The sequence below is a fragment of the Mastomys coucha genome, unplaced genomic scaffold, assembly GCF_008632895.1.
Source record: "Mastomys coucha isolate ucsf_1 unplaced genomic scaffold, UCSF_Mcou_1 pScaffold9, whole genome shotgun sequence".
NCBI classification, from domain to species: domain Eukaryota; kingdom Metazoa; phylum Chordata; class Mammalia; order Rodentia; family Muridae; genus Mastomys; species Mastomys coucha.
In genome coordinates, this window is record NW_022196915.1 from 61,454,660 (window position 1) to 61,467,762 (window position 13,103).

The following is a 13,103-nucleotide window of genomic DNA, read 5'->3' on the forward strand; positions in this document are numbered from 1 at the left end:
CCTGCCTTGAGTTCCTACCCAGACTTGTTTTCATGATGGGCTATAAGCTGTAAGCTGAAACATCTTTCCTCCCTGTGTTAGTCAGGGTTCTCTAGAGGAACATATCTGATGAAATGAGACATATATATATATATATATGATTTATTTATTTATTATATGTAAGTACACTGTAGCTGTCTTCAGATACACAAGAAGAGGGTGTCATTTTAGAGATCCCATTATAGATGGTTGTGAACCACCATGTGGTTGCTGGGATTTGAACTCAGGACCTTTGGAAGAGCAGTCAGTGCTCTTAACCGCTGAGCCATCTCTCCAGCCCCCAAGACATATATATTTTAATGAAAAAAACCTACATTGTGTGTGTGTGTGTGTGTGTGTGTGAGAGAGAGAGAGAGAGAGAGAGAGAGAGAGAGATTACCTAGCTTACAGACTGTGATCCACCTAGTCAAACAATGGTGGTGTCCTGATGGAAAAGCCAAGAATCCAGTAGTTATTCAATCCATGGATGTCTTTGGTAGCTGGTCTTTGGTGTATGTTGGAGTCCTAAAGACTTGGGTTTTAATTCCAGTGAGAAGATGTCTCAGCAGCAGGATAGATGGACTTGCCATCCAGAATGAGAGCAAGCAGGCAAAAAAAAAAAAAAAAGCTTTTTACTTCCATGTTCTTTTATGTAGGCTGATACCAGAAGGCATAGTTCAAATTTAGAGTAGATCCCCTGTCCTTAAATAATCCATATATATAGGTGGGTCTTCCCACCTCAAATGATCCAATCATGAAAATCCATCACTGGTGTGCTTGGGTTTTAGTTGGTTCCAGATGTAGTCAAGTTGACAAGCAAGATTAGCCATCAGACTCCTCAAGTTGTGTTTAGTCATGGCGTTTATCACAGAAGTCTAAAATAAACTAGAAAAGAATGTCTGTGTTGGTTCTTTCAATTTAGTTATTCCATCATGCAGACATATTTTAAAACATTCTGCCACCTTCCATAAATACATACATAGTCTTTTTAGATTTATTTATTTGGTTTTATGTGTATGCATGTTTTACATACATGTATATGCACCGTGTGTATAACTGATGAATCCCCTAGAGCTGGGGACATGGATGGGTGTGAGCTGGGAATTGAATCTGCATGCTCTGCAATAGCGACAAATACTCTTAGTGCTGAGCCATTTCTCCAGTCCATACTTTTGTTTCAATTAAAGATAGATAATAAGATTAATAAAGAATAGATAAAATAAAGTATAAATAAACTATGTTATCTGTTATCTTTCACCATCAGGTCTTTTTTTGTGATTTCTGCTCCCCAATACCTTTATTCTAAGAAAATAGCTAGCAGGCATTTAGGCTGTGATAGGATTTCTTCTAAAGGGTAACATCTATTCTTTTTTTAAAGTTTATTCTTTTCTCATATATTACATCCCAACCACAGTTTCACCTCCCTCTACTCCTCCCAGTCCTTTCCCACCTCCCCTTTCCCCAGGATCCACTTCACTTCCATTTCCCTTCAGAAAAGAGTAGACCTCCCAGGGATATCAACCAAACACGGCATAACTAGTTACAATGAGACTAGGCAGCCGGGCAGTGGTGGCACACGCCTTTAATCCCAGCACTTGGGAGGCAGAGGCAGGCGGATTTCTGAGTTCAAGGCCAGCCTGGTCTACAGGGTGAGTTCCAGGACAGCCAGGGCTATACAGAAAAACCCTGTCTCGAAAAAAACACACACACAAGAAGGAGAAGGAGAAGGAGAAGGAGAAGAAGAAGGAAGAGCAAAGTGTGGATGCTTCAGTCCTTCTTAGAAGGGGGAACAAAATACTCATGGGAGGAGACAAAGCATGGAGCAGAGATTGAAGGAAAGACCATCCAGAGAGTGCCCCACCTGGAGATCCATCCACATACAGTCACCAAGCCCAGACACTGTTGTGGAGGCCAAGAAGTGCTTACTGAAAGGAGCCTGATATGGCTGTCTCCTGAGAGGATCTGAGGTGGATGCTCCCAGCCAACCATTGGACTGAGCACGGGGTCCCCAATGGAGGAGTTAGGGAAATGACTCAAGGAGCTGAAGTGGTTTGCAACCCCATAGGAAGAACTACAATATCAACCAACCAGACCTCCCAGAGCTCCCAGGGACTAAACCACCAACAGAGTACACTTAGAGGGACCTATGGATCCAGCGGCATATGTAGCAGAGGATGGCCTTGCCGGACATCAATGGGAGGAGAGGCCCTTGGTCCTGTGAAGGCTTGATGCCCCGGTGTAGGGGAATGCCAGGGCAGGGAGGTGGGAATGAGTGGGTGGGTGGGTAGGTGGGGGAGCACCCTCATAGAAGCAGGGGGAGGGGGGAAATGGGATGGAGGTTTCCAGAGGGGAAACTGGGAAAGGGGATAACATTTGAAATGTAAATAAATAAAATATCCAATAAAAAAAGAAAAACATAATTTCTCAAAAAATAAGGATGCAATATGAATTTTAAGAGGGGCTTTATGAAGCTAAAGAACAAAAGCAGCTGTGTTGTGAGCCAACTTGTCAGGAAGATAACTAAGGGAGGAGAGAAAGAGATTTAGGGAGTGATGATCACAGGAGATCCCACCCAGCAAGGTCAGCCTGGGACACAGCCAGGTTAGTTAGTGGTTAGTTAGTTAGAGGTGGCACATGCCTTTAATCCCAGCGCTTGGGAGGCAGAGGCAGGTGGATTTCTGAGTTGGAGGCCAGCCTGGTCTACAAAGTGAGCTCCAAGACAGCCAGGGCTATACAGAGAAACCCTGTCTCAAAAAAAAAAAAAAAAAAACCCAAAAAAATCAAAATAAAAAAGAATAATTCTATTGGCCCTTTTCCTCCAGTCATGGTTGGTTCTATCCTAGGTCTCTGCCTCTGGTTCTTAGCTATCCAGGCAGTGTCAGGTGTGGGTTCCCTTTTGTGGCATGGGCCTTAAGTTGGATCAGTCATTGGTTGACCAAGATCATGTTCTTGGCTAACAGAGCAGAGTTGAGCAAGGGCTTCATCTCATGGAGTGGGGAGGTCATTGATCACAGAGTTGTAGCTGGGTTGGTGTTTACCTATCTTACTATGAACTCTAGTCAGTTGGGGTGAAGGTTCTAGTGAGGCACCAGCTTGACTTCTTTGTGTCCAATGAGCTATATAGGTGCTGTCTTCAGCAACAGGTCTTACTCTCAGGTTGTGGAGAGCCACCCATAACCTTGGCAATTACCTAGGTTGTTTGGGGGTTTCTATGGGGCTTCTTTGGCCATCAGTTGGCTGTCGCCCATACCTGGTGCCAGAGGCGTCACTTGCTGGCAAGAGATGTTTACTTGGGGCTTTGTCTCTTCAGTTATTTGATGATTCTATTTAGATTTCTTTCATACGGTATGTACAGGTATCATTTCTTCTCTGGCCCTGTCTTCTATTTCACAGAGTCCACTCCTCCCCCATGACACTCGTCACTGTGTCACTGCTTGCTTGTGGCTTTAGATATACTGAGGCTCTGTGGACCTGTTCAGTTCTAATATGATCCAGTTCTATAATCGAGCAAAGCCAGCGCTTGCTGGCCATTTGTGTGAAATGAAAAATGCAAATCTCTGAAAATCCCTAGAGAGGAAGTCTGGTTTTGCTTGGTGATCTATAGTCACTTCTCTTTACAGAAGGCTTACAAGTAAGGCTGACCTGTCTTAACTTCAAACTTGTATCTGAAAATAAAATGTATAGAAAACACCATGAGTTGGTCATGGTGCACACACCCGTCCTCCCAGTCCATAGAGAGGCTGAGGAAGAAGTATCAGAAATTCGGCGTCAATCTAGACACGCACTTAGTGAGACCCTGTTCAAAAGGCAAAAAGCAACAAATGGATGGGTAATGTTACTGTTTGAAACTGTTCATGTTTCATTTACTCCACTCGTGTAATCATCTCTCCCTACCCCCACTACATAAACAAACTTGAAGTACAGAGAATTAATGGAGTAAAGCATGGCTTACTTACATAACACTATCCTCCAGGAAATAATGGAGTCATTTTGAAATTTGGAGTCAAGAAAGATCTGAGCCATTCTTTATTTGTCTTTACTTGTCTGAGAGACAGACAAGTTGGGAGAAGTCAGCAAAAATATTATGAACAGCCGGACAGTGGTGGCACATGCCTTTAATCCCAGCACTTAGGAGGCAGAGGCAGGCAGATTTCTGAGTTCGAGATCAGCCTGGTCTACAGAGTGAGTTCTAGGACGGCCAGGGCTATACAGAGAAACTCTGTCTTGAAAAAAAAAAAACAAAAAAACAAAAAACAAAAAAACAATTATGAACAGAGTTGCTCACTGAGGTGTTTTACATAGTAATGAAAAGCTGGAAATAAATATTCATTTATTGGGTCTGGGTCTGGCTATATAAACTGTAGTTCAGACGAGGGGCTGGAGAGATGGCTCAGTGGGTAAGAGCATTCTTGCAGAAAGCTGGGGTTGAACTCCTAGCTTCCATACAGTGGATCACAGGCCATAACTCATGTTCCAGGGATCTGATGCCCTCTTCTAACCTCCATAGGGACCAGGCATACACATGGTGAACAGACATATATGCAGATGAAATATTCATATAATATAAATATATATGTATATATATAGATATATATAATTTTAAAAGGAAGTTAAGATGATTGTGAAATAACCTTTTTTCTTTTTAAAGATTTATTTATTATGTGTAAGTACACTGTAGTTGTCTTCAGACACCCCACAAGAGGGCATCAGATCCCACTACAGATGGTTGTGAGCCACCATGTGGTTGCTGGGATTTGAACTCAGGAACTTCGGAAGAGCAGTCAGTGCTCTAAACCGCGGAGCCATCTCTCCAGCCCGTGAAATAATCTTTAAGTTACACTGTTGGAAGGGAATGAGATCAGCTATAGAATATATTCACTATAAAATTATGATGATCTGAATGAGAATGGCTGTAATAGGCTCATATCTTTGAATGCTTGGTCCCCAGTTGGTGTACAGTTTGGGAAAGATTAGGAGGTAAAGCCTTATTGGAGGAGGTGTGTCACTAGAAGTGGGTTTTGAGGTTTCAAAACCTTATAGCAGCCCCAATCTGTCTCTCTATCCGCTGCCTTCAGATCAGGATGTAAAGCTCTCAGATACTGCTCTAGCACCATGCCTGTCTGTTTCCAGCCATAGTGATCATGGACTAACACCGCAAAACTGTAAACAAAGCTTTCTTTCTTTGCATCTATCAAATGCTTTCTTTGATAAGAGTTGACTTGGTTATAGTGTATCTTTACACCTTGAGAGCATCAACTAAGACAGATACAATGTGTGTGCTTGCAAAAGAAGACGAAACAAACCTTTGGATCTGACATAGGTGTGATCACTCACTGCAAAGTATCTGAGAGGAACAGGATGGCCATAAGTCATCTGTGGAGCTGAAGAAGGGTTCATGGGACTTTGAGTGATGGGGTTCTGTATTTGGGGTAGGTAATGGCTATTCCTGGTTGTCAACTTGACTATATCTGGAATTAACAACAATCCAGAATTGGAAGGCTCACCTGTGATCTAGATCTTGAGGCTTGGAGACACAAGTTTCTGAACTGGATCTCGGCATGGAGATCTTGAGGCATAGTGACTATGAAAATCGTAGGCTCAGGTAAGGTAGCACACGCCTTTAATCCCAGGAGACAGAGGTAAGGAGATCTCTGAGTTCAAGGTCAGCCTGGGACAAAGCAAGTCTGAGACCTAGGCGTGGTGGTACACACCTTTAATCTGGTTCATACCGTCTGCTGGAGACCTACATAAGGATATGGGAAGGAAGATTCATAGCTTCATCGCCTGCTTGCCTTTACTTGCCAGCACATCTGTTGGAACCTACTTCTACAGAAGACCAGAAGAAGCAACAGGCCTCGTGGGACTGAGGAACTACTAGATTCTTGGACTTCCCACTCACAGCTGACCATTGTTGAGGAGTTAGACTACAGACTGTAAGTCATCATAATAAATTCCCTCAATATAAAGAGGCATTCCGTAAATTCTGTGATTCTAGAGAACCCTGACTAATACAGGGCATTTTATAGGAATCTAGTAATCTGTGTCCTTTTGTTAATAAAACCCAAAGTTACCAGGCAAGAAAAGATGTATGACAAAGAGAAACTGAACTACAAGGTGAGATTTTATGTAAGATGGAAGGTGGAACACTTAGGAGCAGTAAGCTCTGGCCATTTTCATGGGTGCTCTTGTCCTGTGATATTTTCTCAGAGGTGATTTGGAACTTGTGCAGTTTTTTCAGGGCATTCATACAGGCAGATATGAGCACACAAGCAATACATATGTGCATATACATGTATACACACACAGACACACACTATGTATGCTTCATCTGCATTACTTTAAAATATGTGACCTAGAATACAGGGTCTCCAAATAAATCATGGAAATATAAAGACTTTTTAGAACAATTTTCATATGTAGTTTCTTTTGGTGTATTTGAATTTTTATCTTATTAATGTCAACATTGGTGAGAAAAAATTCCTATCTTTGGCATGTGTTCACTTCTAATTCTTAGGAAAACATTTATGTCCCAGTAATTGAGCAACTATGTCTATCAAAGAAGGCTTTTATCTCTTGACTTGATTTCCAATTTGTCGGTTATGTTTATCTGCTCCATAAGCATGTATCGATATCTTCCATGCATCCAAAGACACAGGGATATAATGTGGTGGAACACAGGTAAAACCCTTGCTGTAGTGGTTGGAGTTTATAGTTAGGGGCAGAGGAAGACTCATTGGAATGAACTGGAAAGAATCAGGAAGTGAGTTGGTTTCTGTGATGAAAATTGAGCAGAGTGACATAGTAGGGGAGACCAGGGACCTGCCTTTAGCTAGGAGACACTTCCTTAAGTAAGTAATTCATAAACTAAGGCATGCATAACAAGAGAGGGCCAGGCTCTGTTCACTTGGGGAAGAACGTTTCAGGCAGAAGGAGAACCACACCCTTTAGGGTGGTGAAAACCAAGAGTCCAAGAGCTTCTTTCATTGTTGGGCTTACAGAGGCTGAGAAAAGATCTTCAGGGCCAGGACCATGAAAGCTTTAAGGATATGTAGGGTAAGGGGCATAGATTTTATTCTTGATTTGGTGTGAAGCCATTGGGGTTTGACTGGGGGAAATGAGATGTCAGTTTAGGTTTATAAAGAGTCTCTTTGAATGCCTGGGATTGAGGATGAATAAAGGCAAAAGGAGAGAAACTGCTTTCCACTGTGAAGTTATGTGTATCCAAGATGAAGGTGACAGTGGCTTAGAAGAATGTGCTGGCTCTAAACTTGCAGATTAAAGATGGAGATCTAGGAAAGAGCATAGGGTCACACATGGCTCCTAAGTCTTAGGCTCAAGTGACTTAGAAATATTCTTCCTGGGATAGGGAAAGTAGGGAGAGGAGCAGATTTGGGTGTGTGTGTCAGAGTCTGATTTAGGCATGCAGATTAAACTGAGATCCCTGGAGTCTGGAGTTGTGGGGAAGTCAGGTAGAAATGTGCATGTGGGAGTCGGCTCCACATGAAGCAATGATGTCTAAAGCTCTAGAGTCAACTCTCATAGTCACAGGTCCATTGGCATGTGATCCTGCCAACTGGATTAGACAGAACAAACCCTGGGTGTGTCTGTGACTCGGTCTTCAGAAAGGATTAGATCTTGAGGGTTTTCACCTAATCCATGGATTAACCCTCAGATGGATTCAAAGTTTGAATCGACTATGGGAAGGCGGGGCTGGTTGGGAGGAGCAGGGGATTGAAGGTTTCCCTGTGTGGGGCATGTGTTACCCAGGCTCTTGTCTCTGACTTTGCCACACACTGCCACAGCCATGATGTACTGGGTCACTCCACCTAGTAACATGAATGATGTGGCCAAGGACTGAACCCACTGAAGCCACAAACCAAGTAAATCCTTAAGTAGGTTTTCTCTCAGGTATTTGGTCACAAAGAGGAAAAGCTAATCCCACCTGCTTTGACATTCTTCATCTGGGATAAACTTGTCCAGATGGACTGTGTCTGTGTGAAGGCTGAGTTGGATGGACTCTCTCTCTCTCACCTTGCTCTCAAAGGATGGACAGTAAAAAGAAAAGTTTGCTGGGCCTGGAGAGATCATGACAAAGGGCTTCTCACTGTGCAGATCAACATTTCAACCACCATCCCATTCACTACAGCTATCAGACAGAGCCATTTAAAGGGTGGCTTCACAGCGTCATTTAAGAACCATCAGCAGCTAATGCTGAGTTCTTACAGGTGCCATTAATGTGAGTGGCTCGGCACAAAGGTTTTAGTGGCTATCTCCTCGCATTCTGATGCTTGCTGACTTTCCTGTAATGCTAGAATAAACTTCAGATGAGGTGATGTAAACGTGTCTTTTACCTTTACATGGCATGCCCATTTTTGATTTGACAGGTAATTTTATCATAATACTTTTAATATATTGCCATTTGCATTGTGAGGTTGAGCTTTGTGGCTTTTTCAATTAAATTCACACTTGAAAAATGTTTCTTTTTTTTAAAGGTTTATTTTATTTATTTTATGTGTATGAGTACACTGTAGCTGTACAGATGGCCGTGAGCCATCATGTGTGTGGTTGCTGGAAATTGAACTCAGGACCTCTGCCGGCCCGCTCACTAGGTCCGGCCCTGCTCGCTCAGGCATAATTCACTGTAGCTGTCTTCAGGTGTACCAGAAGAGGGCGTCAGATCTCATTTCAGGTGGTTGTGAGCCACCATGTGATTGCTGGGGTCTGAACTCAGGACCTTTGGAAGAGCAGTCAGTGCTCTTACCCGCTGAGCCATCTCGCCAGCCCGAAAATGTTTCTTATTCTTGCATCAAACTCTCTAGGCTTACTGCTAGTGGTTTGTTTTGTTTCTGATCTGATTTACTAGTTTTTTTTTTTCTTCTTGACAATAATTTGTAACCAAAAAACATGACTGGGCTCTTTATTTACCTGGAATGATTCTTGCTCATTGCAGATAAACTCTTTCAGACCCCCAGCTGGCTATGTGATGAATTCAAGGATCGAGCCCAGTGGTACAACGGCCATTGGAGAGCTGTGTTTTGAGCACGTTCATTCCATACCTGGAAAAATGGTGTCCCAGTCCACAGGTTGGGGAGACTATCCTGTGGACCCCTATGAAGGGACGAGCCGTGCCTTTCAGGACACTGATGGCTTGCCCAGCCTCCTGAACACTGACCAAGCTGCTTGCCAATTAGATGTGAGGTTCCTAAGACACAAAGCTTCCTGGATCAACCCACTGTGTATGCAGCAGCCACTTCAAGAATTATGCTCCCAAAGACCAACCGTGCAGACCAGTGAGAACCGCGTGGTGGTGGACACTCCCTCTCCTTTGCGCCTTTCGATATTGTCCTCCAGGAACTCCCTGGCTGAGATGCCATTGTCTGAGGATACTGCTGATGTCATCTGCAGCAACTCTGCTCATTGCTCTGGGGGAAAGAAGGATGACTTCTTCCTGGCTACAGAAGAGCAACAGGTTCATCCTCAACAGGAATCTCTGCTCAAAAACCCCAAGACTGTGGCCACTTCCCCATCCCCTGAGGAGGACGGTGCCTGTGCTGAGTCTCCTCATTTGACAGCTTCTACAGATAACGGTAACCCTATCTGGTGACTTCCTCTATTCTCCATCTTTGTGTTTGCCTGGGCTGGCTTGAAAATTTCCCTATTGTCTTTGCCATGAGAGACAAAGTTCATGACCTTGTGCCTTGACCCGAAAGCAATGCGTGAACTCATCTAATGTTAGCACTATCTCAGACTCTGAGAGTCACAATACATCAGATATCTTTTTTTCACTGAGAAGAGGAAAGTCATCATTTTAGCTTAGCATAGTTAATAGTCAGTTCCAGGAGCCATCTTTGGGATCATTAGTTTGTCTGTAGGTAGAAACATTAGGAGTATCCAACCCAATGTGGATGGGAATAGCATTACAGACTCAAAAGGAACTTGCTGTATAGTAGTGCTCAGGCAGGTGGATGTGCCTCACCTCTTCTAATTCTAGCTCAGACAGCTGAGAAAATAGCAAATTTGAAAACAGTAGCCACAATAGTCCCCAAAGACCAAAACCTCTTGGTGTGAAAACAAGGGCGCCCCTTGCTGTGAAGCTGTGTATATATTCTTAAAAGAGTAAAGCTTCTGAATGGCTTAGTCTACTCAGGGTCACAGGCAAGAGTCAGGTAGCTGTCTTTATTTTATTTTAAAGGACTTTTATGTTATACTCATGCTGTGAGTTTAGAGCCCTGCTTCAAGTAGTTTGGAAAATATTTTGTAGTTAGTTCTCAGGATAAAATGCAGCGTGCAGATACAGAGGTTGCAGATTGAGAGACGAGGTTGCTATTAGATTGGCACCTGGAGGCAGCCTCTCTCCATATAAACCATTACAATAACAAGTTATAACAAGCCACTGATTGATGACCTCTTAAGGCCCAAACCCGTTTGTCATAGCCTTGTGCAACAAGTAGTTCTTTAACTTGGTATTATTCTGCATCTTTGTCTTTCTCCTAGAAAGACACAAATGGTACAAAATGAACCCCCAAGCAAAGTCAAGGACTGTGGCCCCTCTGAAGGCAGGGTTTCCCCACAATCCTTATTGGTATCGTAAAAGCTGTCTGGTGTCTCGAAGTATTCTTCTATTTGCTTTTTTTGAGCCAGGCTCTCCCTTGTAGAGCAGTCTAGCCTGGTTTTAGACTGAAGGAAGTCCTCTCACTTACCTTCCTGAGTGCCAAGCTCATAGATGTGAGCCATGATACCTGACAAGACTCTCAAGAACGTCAGAGTTACAGGTTTTCTCTTCCTTTATGTAGAGCAGCATAAAGGGTAGCAAATATTGGCCACTAAGGCACGGGTTTTCCTATGACCCCCACATCTCTAATGGCAGCTGGGGGGCCTTCTTGTGTGGATGGAAGCATTTCCTGAGGCTGTAGAAACAAATTTCCTGGGTTCTATTGTTTGAACAGAATCTCCATGTTTATAAAATACCTTTGCCTTCTCTGTCTCTCTGTCTCTCTGTCTTTCTCTCTCTCTCTGTCTCTCTCTCTCTCTCTCTCTCTCTCTCTCTCTCTCTCTCTCTCTCTCTCTCTCTCTCTCTCTCTCTCTCTCTCTCTCTCTCTCTCTCTCCCTGTCTCTCTCTGTCTCTCTCTCTCTCTCCTTATGTGATAACAGGTAAGAATCCCAACTCAAGGTTGAAGAGAATTCGTGACCAAGGCCTCATGGGTCTGGGCACCCCTCTGCTTTTATCTTGCTTGTTCCTCTACGCTCAGGTGCTTACTTGTGACTTAGGGGCCAAATTCTGCCAGCTTCCTGTTTTTTTGTTTAAAAAGACAAACCAGCAGTTTAATTTCAACAACCTTCTAGTTACAGTGGCAGGCTAGTTGGCAGAGATGGTGAATGCTGTCCCCCCACATACAACCCCTCAAAATGTTCACCAACCCCAGCCAAGAAGTCCCCAGTCTTCCATTTCCTGCCAACTTTGTTCAACAGGAAGTATCAGGGCAATACTTCCTGCACTTGTCTGGCATCTGTGAACCCACAACACCGCCCCCCCTCCCAGACATTGACAGCATCTTTTAATTTATCAGGTCAGGACAACATAGCTCTTTTAACTGTCCCGAAATCTCACTTCCCTCCCAGGCTGCAGTTAGCAGTTATGTGATAGCAACAACCTGCTTTGGTGTTGCCTGTTGCCAGTAAGGCGTGGGTGAGGGTGTAAGATTGAATGACACAGCACAGTGGTCTGAGCTTGACTGTAGCACTGTCTGGTGACTTTGTGTGTGCAACAGGAAGTTTGAGGCCAGTTGCTACCAGCTGGGGAAGTGATCCTACAATTTTTTTTTGTAAAGAATTGGTTGAGTACATTGTTCTCAGACACCCCAGAAGAGGGCTTCAGATCCCATAACAAGATGGCTGTGAGCCACCATGTGATTGCTGGGAACTGAACTTAACCTCAAAGAGCAGTCAGTGCTCTTAACCACTGAGCCACCTCTCCAGCAGATCTGTAATTCTGAAGGCCACACACTTGTGTGTGTTCATCTCTCAGGAGTCTCTCCCATGGCCTCCTCCCACCATCTTTGCCCCAATGGCCCCCCTCCATTCTGGTTTTCTGAGGCTACCTCTCAGTCACTCCATTCGTTTTCTGGAGAAATGATTGCCAATACACTGTGTCTATAGGCCTTGTCATCAGAAGGCTCGTTCCTCTTCCATCACCTACATCTTTCTAGAGCTATGCTGATTTTGTTTTTCTTTCTCCTGATGGTATTGAAGACTTGTATCCTATGATTGGTTTTGCTTAATTAAATAATCTTTGGATTTATTTTTGTTATGTTTTATAAAAAAGAAAAAGAAGCCAGGGATATGTTTGGAGGTGCAGTATTGTATGGGGGGGTGGGGAGGAGCAGCCCTTCCCCCCTAAGGTACCAGCCACATAATGTATAGTATAGAATAGAGGTGGTTTTTTTTTTAATTTTTTATTTTATGGATTTACTATTGCTCTCTTCAGACACACCAGAAGAAGGCATCAGACCCCATTGCAGATGGTTGTGAGCCATCATGTGGCTGCTGGGAATTGAACTCAGGACTTCTGGAAGAGCAGTCAGTGCTCTTAACCACTGAGCCATCTCTCCAGCCCTAGAATGAGTCTATTTAGGGCATGGGGAGGGGAGTTTATGGGATAGTAGAGAAAGAGAAAAGGAGAGAGAGAGAGAGAGAGAGAGAGAGAGAGAGAGAGGGAGAGAGAGAGAGGGAGAGAGAGAGAGAGAGAGAGGGAGGGAGGGAGGTAGAGGCTGGCCATGAACATGAAGAGGGGGGAGGGGAATGGTGAGAGTAGGGACAGAGAAGGAAGAGAAGAAGGGAGTAAGAAGAACAAGAGCAAGAGAAGAGAGAGGAGGAGGAGGCAAGTACGCCTTTTATACTGAGTCAGGTACACCTGGCTGTTGCCAGGTAACTGTGGGGCGGAGCCTAGAAGGAAACCCAACAATTTTCCCCAAGTTTGTTCTTTGTGTGTGTTTTTTCTTTTGTATTGTGTGTGTTCACCTGTGCACATGTGTATGTGGGGGCCAGAAGTCAATGTCCCGTGTCTTCCTCTGTGATTCTCTACCCCT

General features: G+C 43.8%; 1 protein-coding gene across 6 annotated transcripts in view; it reads left to right on the plus strand.

Moving 5' to 3' along the window:
• The window catches only part of Rubcnl (rubicon like autophagy enhancer), a 39,555-nt gene that overhangs the window by 10,506 nt on the left and 15,946 nt on the right, over positions 1 to 13,103 (plus strand). For 2 of the 6 annotated variants that reach the window (XM_031361910.1, XM_031361914.1), the window contains exons 2-3: positions 5,824 to 5,951; positions 8,969 to 9,605. The exons of 1 other annotated variant lie outside the window; for it this stretch is intronic. In XM_031361910.1, coding sequence (XP_031217770.1) covers positions 9,002 to 9,605 — 604 coding nt within the window. In that variant the 5' untranslated portion in view covers positions 5,824 to 5,951; positions 8,969 to 9,001. Of the gene's footprint in view, positions 1 to 5,731; positions 5,952 to 8,968; positions 9,606 to 13,103 lie in introns of those variants that run through there. 3 more of the 6 variants (XM_031361915.1, XM_031361909.1, XM_031361911.1) reach the window with 2 other exon arrangements.